Source organism: Lycium ferocissimum, chromosome 7, assembly GCF_029784015.1.
Source record: "Lycium ferocissimum isolate CSIRO_LF1 chromosome 7, AGI_CSIRO_Lferr_CH_V1, whole genome shotgun sequence".
In the NCBI taxonomy this organism is placed as follows: domain Eukaryota; kingdom Viridiplantae; phylum Streptophyta; class Magnoliopsida; order Solanales; family Solanaceae; genus Lycium; species Lycium ferocissimum.
The window spans coordinates 33224028-33231385 of NC_081348.1; the positions used below are offsets into that span (position 1 = coordinate 33224028).

General features: G+C 37.3%; 1 protein-coding gene across 1 annotated transcript; it reads left to right on the forward strand.

The window, feature by feature from the left end:
- Positions 1-726: 726 nt before the first annotated feature.
- Positions 727-6792, forward strand: LOC132064495 (disease resistance protein RUN1-like). The gene is made up of 4 exons (XM_059457490.1): positions 727-1428; positions 3530-4625; positions 4716-5150; positions 5250-6792. The coding sequence occupies exons 1-4, from the start codon at positions 938-940 to the stop codon at positions 6690-6692; spliced, it is 3465 nt and encodes a 1154-aa protein (XP_059313473.1). The 5' UTR covers positions 727-937; the 3' UTR covers positions 6693-6792.
- Positions 6793-7358: the final 566 nt, after the last annotated feature.

Sequence of the window (7358 nt, forward strand, 5' to 3'; positions counted from 1 at the left end):
ATATCTCAATATAGATAAATTCGCATTTTAAAAGATTCAGTAATTGACGTTTCAAAAATTAGAGGTGCTGGGCACTTCTTGCTATTTTATATGTCCTGATGATTCATTTTAGAACTATACGGGGATTAATAACGGATAATATCTAGTTCCTATTTTTTTAATTTCAGATTTGGTAGTTCCTACTCTTTAGGACTTTGTTGTAACTTCTCCTAGTATATAGGTTATGTTTAGATAGGTCATATCCTCTTTTGAGTTTATCTTGTTACTGTAAAGCTGTATAACTCCTATGTATACTCAGTCTAGACTCAATAAAATCAGTTCTCTCTTTATTCTTCTGCATCCCATATACCTTATAGCCTTTTAGGGATGTTGTCTGATACAGTAGTATTAATTTGTGAGAAGCACATGAGATATTCAAACTAAAATCAGTTCTCTCTTTGTTCTTCTCCAGATTCATTTGTTTCAATTCGTGCATAAAGAAAAATCATATTCAAGCCTATTTAATACACTTCCTTCGACCTTAATATAATGAATCAACGTAACGTCTATATCTTCTTCGAACCCTTTAATGGCATCCTTTATTGTTGAAATCTTACCATTAGGATTTTTCTGATAAAGTAAAAGTCTTGTTAATTTTTTCAGTTTAAACGGCTCACGGGCTTCTCACGTGCCAATTCCAGCAAATATAAGCACCATCGCATGTGATAAATATCAGACCAAAAGTGCTCAATTTCGTGAATATAAAGGACAAGACTACTCAAATACATATTTAAAGTACTATTTTCAACCAACCTCAAATATAAGAGACTAATCTTGTCATTTTATGGAAAGTTCACATAAAGGTACTGTTTTGTCGGTTTCTAGAATTTTTTAACTGTCGAGGCATAGGGGGGACTTCAGTTCAGTTACTTGGTGATAGAGCTCTGTTGAATTGACTATGGAGCAACATATATGTTCTTATCATGTATTCCTGAGTTTCAGAGCCCAAGACACTGGCAAGACTTTTACTGATCACCTCCATAGAAATCTGGTCCGAGCTGGGTTTCATGTATTCAAATGTGATGATGATAATGGAGTGGACTTGAAGTCAAAATTGAGAAAGGGAATAGAGAAATCGAAGATGTCAGTGATTGTATTGTCCCAAAACTATGCATCATCGGAGAGGTGTCTTGATGAGCTTGTTATGATTTTGGAGCAAAAGAGGAATTTTGGGCATATAGTATTGCCTGTCTTCTTTAACGTGGATCCTTCTGATGTAAGGAAGCAAAAGGGAAGTTTTGGAGAAGCCTTATATGCAAGTGAAGAAAATTTCAGGATTGTAAATGGTGAGAGTGAGGAGGAAAGGAATCATAAAGTACAAGGCTGGAGCAAAGCTCTTAAAGATGTTGCAGATTTGGGAGGGATGCCCTTGCAAAATCAAGCTGATGGGTAACTATTTATTTCTCTTGTGACTGGAAACTACCTTGATGAAGTCAGGATGGATGACCAACAATTTGTATTCTCCATTTATGATTTCTTTTGTCTTTTGTATAAATTGTCAGTAATTTCAGCAAAATTAACCAAGAAAAGTACAACATCTAGGGTGATGGGTTGGTGCGTGGTGGTGAGTGGGGTGGTGGGGGTGGGGGTGAAGATGAGGTGGATTCGAGGGTGGGGTGGATGGGGATGGGTATTTTAGGAAAAATATTTTTTACTAACTAACAAAACATGAGAAAATAAAATAAAAAATCACTTATTTTCCAAGAACGCATTTCCTTAAGAAAACATTTCCTCCACGCCGAACACATCCCTAAAGTCCCTGAATTTCTTTATTTGTTTGCTATGATGTCCTTCAGTCTTAAATTGTACTATTAGATTTCAGAAATTATAATTGTGTTTCGCTTTTTTCATTTAGTCTTAAATTCTGCTTTGATCGAGATCTCTTTAATGTTGTTTACCACCAGTTCAAGAAAAGTTCCCTCTTTTTTATTTTATATTTTCCCTGACGTTTCATAATAATGACCAGAAGACTTGTCATGACTGGTGGCATCAGTATGTTGTTGAAAGACGGAAGCTCTGTCCTTATTATTAATTATGAAGTCTTTGGATCTTTTTAATTCTGACGATTGCAAATATGTGAATATTTTCATCTGTATGTGTTTGTCTTTTTCAATTTTCTAGTCACTTTACAGTGCACAAACGGATGATCTACATTCTCACTATCATGTTCACACATGTGGCATCTGCTACACAGATTAATTTCTATCTTCTAAGATCATCTTGTGTTAGAATTGGACCTAATATTGCCAACCAGCTGAAGCAGGCCACTTTCCTAGTTGCTTTGGTTCTCCATATAAGCTTCCAAGGCTATTCTTCAATTGTGTTGCCTCTGCCAACCATCACCGCATAACATTCTTTAACTGTGAACTTCTTGTTGCCTCTATTCCCCATACCATCCCGTCTTTTTCCTGTGAATGCACCTGAAGCTCTTGGGATCTTGCTAGGAATTCCAGCATCTCCTTGGGTCTTAGTTAGGTTATGCCTTCTCCTATTAAATATGCTTTTGAAAGCTGGATATTATGGAGAGTTGACAAATCCATCAAAAGGATCTGGAGAATGATCCCAGCAGCCATCTTCTGGTGTATTTGGAAAGAAAGAAACAATAGATGCTTTGATGGAAAATCAACTCCTACCAGTTCTTTGAAAGGAATCTGCTTATTGAATTTGTTTAGTTGGCATTTCCATACTCCTGTAAACAGTGTTGATAACTTTTTGGATTTTGTTGGCTCCTCGACTCTTATTTAGCAGAGTTTCTAAGGTAGCATAGGTTTAGACTGTTGGCACATGTTTTTGCTCACCAATCTAGCTTCATGTAGCTTTATGTTTGAAGCTTAGGTTTCTCTCTGTAACTTTGCATCTACTTGATGCCTTTTCTAATGGAATTTGTTTACTTTACCAAAAAAAAAAGGGAATTCCAGCATCTCCTCTATTTCCAGTCTTGGCAATTCCTTCTGAAGTTTGTCTTCCATGACTCATTTTCCCTAAGCTTCTCAACAGTGGCTTCAGGGTCATTAACAAATCTGAAGACAGTTGAAAATTCCTCCTGAAGGGTTCCTTTTCCATTACATTCATCAGTCCAGAACCTAGTGTGCTCATATTGCTTACCTATATCTGTGTATTTTCCTGTAATTCCTGCCACAATTTATAGATGTGTTTCCAGGGCCCTAACCCATGAGTAGCAAAAGTTATTTTAGTGTGCGAAAATGATTCTGCTTTCAAAACTGTTCTGAAAAACGATTTTCTTGAGCCGAGGGTCTATCCGAAACAACTTCTCTACCCCACAAAGGTAGGGGTAAGGTCTGCACACACCCCACCCTCCCCAGACCCCACTTGTGGGATATGCTGGGTATGGTGGTAGTGTTGTTGTTGTTGTCTTTTTCAAGTTTCTGGGATAATACTTCTCTAAAACATATTTCTGTTTATTGTCACCATATTCTTTTTCCTTTTCAATTCAGATTTTAATGGCCGTCAATTTAATGTGAACTTGTAGACATGAGGCAAAGTTCATTGAGAATATTGTTGAAGTGGTTGTAAACAAGCTACGTCCCAGAGCCTTACACAGTGCTCCTTACCTCATTGAAATCAATTATCGGGCTGAAGATATTATCTCCTGGTTACAAGATAGATCAACTAATGTTGGCCTATATGTGATATGTGGGATTGGTGGAATTGGGAAGACAACCATTGCCAAATTTGCCTATAACTCGAGTGCAAGATCATTTGAAGGAAGCAGTTTTCTTGCGAACATAAATGAAACTGCAAAACAATGCAATGGCTTAGTTCGTTTGCAGAAGCAAGTTTTGTATGATATTGTTGGAAAAAAGGAGAGGATATCCAGTGTTGATGAAGGAATTATGATGATTGAAGATGCCCTACGCTATAAACAAATTCTTCTCGTTCTTGATGACGTTGATGAAGTTGACCAAATAGATACCATTTTAGGAATGAGAGATTGGCTTCATCCTACTAGTAGAATCATTATAACAACGAGGAATGAGTCATTGCTAAAGCCTTCTGTACCTCACAAGGTGCTTAAAGTTGAAGCCTTGAATAAAATGGATTCCCTTAAGCTTTTTAGCTGGCATGCCTTCGGAGAAGATCATCCTTCGGAAAGTTATCTCGAGCTCTCAAAAGGGGTGGTTCTTCAATGTGCAGGACTTCCTTTAGCTCTTCGTGTTTTAGGTTCAGCTCTGTCGGGTAGAAGACCAGAAATATGGGGAAGTGCATTAGAAAAGCTGGAAACAATCCCTGATGGTCATGTCATTGAAAAACTTAAACTGAGTTTTGACACTCTTGAAGATGACCACGATAAAAATATATTCCTTCATATAGCTCTTTTCTTTCTTGGGACGGACAGAGACGACTCTGTTAGGATACTGGATGGGTGTGGTTTTTACTCAATAATTGGGATGCAGAACCTCATTGATAGAAATCTTTTGGCAGTCAGTAACTTAAATAAGCTGGAGATGCATCAGTTGCTTCGAGACCTGGGGAGAGATATCGTTCGTAGGGAATCACTGGATCCTGGAAAACGTAGTAGACTTTGGAACAACAAGGATTCTTTTAGAGTGTTGAACGATAAGACTGTAAGGCACTTATTATGTGTGTTCTCTCCTTTTCCGTCTTTGCTGTGCCATACCCTCACAACTTATCTTTTTCTCCAAATTTCCTGTTAGGGCACTGAAAGGATTGAAGGGATCAGCCTTGACATGCAAATGTTGATGGAAGATAAATCAGCCAAAAGATTTTTCACTGCAAATTGCTCGAAAAGGCGCTTCCTCAAAGATCATGTAGAGAATTATGCAGATCATAATGTTTCTCTTCAACAGCCTTCTTCTGGTTTTTATTCATGGCATTCAGTAGACATTTCATCAAGAAACTCAAATTACAGCATTGAGACTCATGCATTTACGGTAATGCAAAACCTAAGGGTGCTCAAACTAAATGACGTGAACCTCATTGGATGCTACAAAGAATTTCCCAAGAGAATAAAATGGTTGTCTTGGCGTAAATGCCCCTTAAAATCCATACCTAGTGACTTTTCATCGGAAGGACTAATTTCTATTGACATGCGGTACAGCAGCTTACAACAAACATGGAGTGGAACTGAGGTATAAATCATCTTTTCTTTTCCTTTTTCTCTTTCAGTAGTTTCTTTGCATTATCAAGATTGTAAACTAAAATATTATTGAATGTTTTTCTTCGATCAGTTTTTGAGATTTCTCAGGATTCTCAACCTTAGTCATTCTCGGGAACTCACCAGGACCCCTAGCTTCGCTGGAATGCCCCGACTCAAGAAGTTAATTCTTAAAGACTGTGTTAAACTGGTTGATATTGATGAATCTATCGGTTACCTCCAAGAAATTGCCCTACTGAATCTGAAAGACTGCAAGAGCATTAGAAAGCTGCCAAGAAATATTGGTAAACTTAAAAGTCTTAAGATACTTGATATATCCTTCTGCTCAAGCCTGGAGTGGCTGCCAATGGAGCTTAACATGATTGATTCTTTGAAAGTTCTAAGAGCTGATGGAATCGGTCTAAACCAAATGCTCTGTACCACAAATGAGTGGAAATCATTACCGGCATTATTTTCATCTTGGATATCAAAGCCAAGAATCTCTCATGAAATATCTTGGGCCTTTCTACCGAGCTCTTTGGTGAGCTTGAGTCTTGTGAGTTGCAGGCTGTCTGATGGATCTTTTCCCGAGAAGTTTAGCAATCTTCCGCTGCTCGAAGAACTGGATCTAAGTGAAAATTCAATTAGTTGCCTCCCGGAGTGGGTCAAGAGTCTCCCTCAGCTACAAAGCCTTAGTGTCAAGTCCTGTAAGATGCTCAAATCACTTACTGAGATGCCAAATAGCATTTCAGAATTGTCCATAGATAGTTGCTCATCATTGGAGATGATGACATACCAATCATTGAAATCGAAATATCCAAGCCTGGGTCACGATTACAATTGTGACAGTTTAATCATGATGCAGGGGAACTTTAAAGTAGAACCTCTAGAAAATGCTGACCCGCAGATGATGCTTCAACGTTTTGGTCTGAATATCGAAACTATGGAAAATGCTATGGTGAAAATGGACTTTTTTTCCAGTTACAAGATGAAAATGCTTCCCCCGCAGGGCCTGTACGAGCAAGGCATATTCAGTACATTTCTTCCTGGAAACAAGGTACCTAGCTGGTTCACAAAGTTGGAAAATATGAATGCAGTAAGTTTTACAATATCTCAACCTCTTAACAATATCCAAGGCCTATCCATAGCTGTTGTGTATACAAGTTCTGAAAGTCAAGAGAATGAGTTTTCAAGAGCCTACTGGCGCAAACAACAGAATATTGTACACAACACGACTAAAGATTTGAAGTGGATGCACAATCCAAGAGTTTTCGGCATGCCAGAAGGTAATGAAGAAATAACATGGTTAAGTCACTGGAAATTTGGAGATCTGCTACAAGATAGAGATGAAATTTATATTATAGTGCGTTTGAATAGCTTTAAGGTAAAGGAACTTGGCATCGACGTTGTCTGTGATGAGCAAGAGCTGAGTGACTCTTCAAACTACAAAGTTGCAAGCCCAGTTCCCATGTTTTCTAATGATAACGTGCCTGGAGATGTATCACAACGTGGTAGAGTTATTAAAATAGGGAGGTGATACGTTGGAATTGGATTAGTTATATGGTAAGATATTTGACATGACAGAAACTAATGGTACATTAAAGTTGCTTTTTGAAAGTGTATATGTTGTTTCAACCTCTTAATATGTCCGTTGCAATCAATGAAGGACGGCGGATAAAAGAATTGAGGCAATAAGTCGGACATATTTTGCCAAACAATTATCCAATTCTAGTAATCTATACTGCAAATATTGAGGACCCAATTTAAGTATTCTGGAGTCTCTACTGAACTCATTGACGAGCTAAGCAAACATGGAGGAAATTAATCAAAATAAATAATATAATGTAAAAAAATTAGAAGTACTATACAACATTTATAATAAGCGTCATCTCTCTGTCCATAAAGGGAATGAAATGTAGTAACAGTAGTCACTTTTTGCAGAAACTTCATTTTGGGGGGCCTGATTTTGCATCCTTGAGATTATAATATATGCTTCCTTCAGCATCTTGAACTTATATGTTATTTCGGTACAGCGGAAAATATTTTTCAGAATCGGGGTTAAATAATCATAAGGCTCTTATAATACTTTTGGAAAAATTTCAGAAATATAAAAGTTTCAGAAAGACTCTATATAAAACATAAGAATTTTTCCTTATTTACAAAATATACCAATAAAATCACAAAATATAAAGAGATCCGAAAA

Coding starts and splice junctions, on each gene's coding strand:
- LOC132064495 (XM_059457490.1), top strand. CDS start 938: ATGGAGCAACATATATGTTCTTATCATGTATTCCTGAGTTTCAGAGCC. Junction 4,626..4,715: donor GAGTGTTGAACGATAAGACT/GTAAGGCACTTA, acceptor ATTTCCTGTTAG/GGCACTGAAAGGATTGAAGG. Junction 5,151..5,249: donor AAACATGGAGTGGAACTGAG/GTATAAATCATC, acceptor TTCTTCGATCAG/TTTTTGAGATTTCTCAGGAT.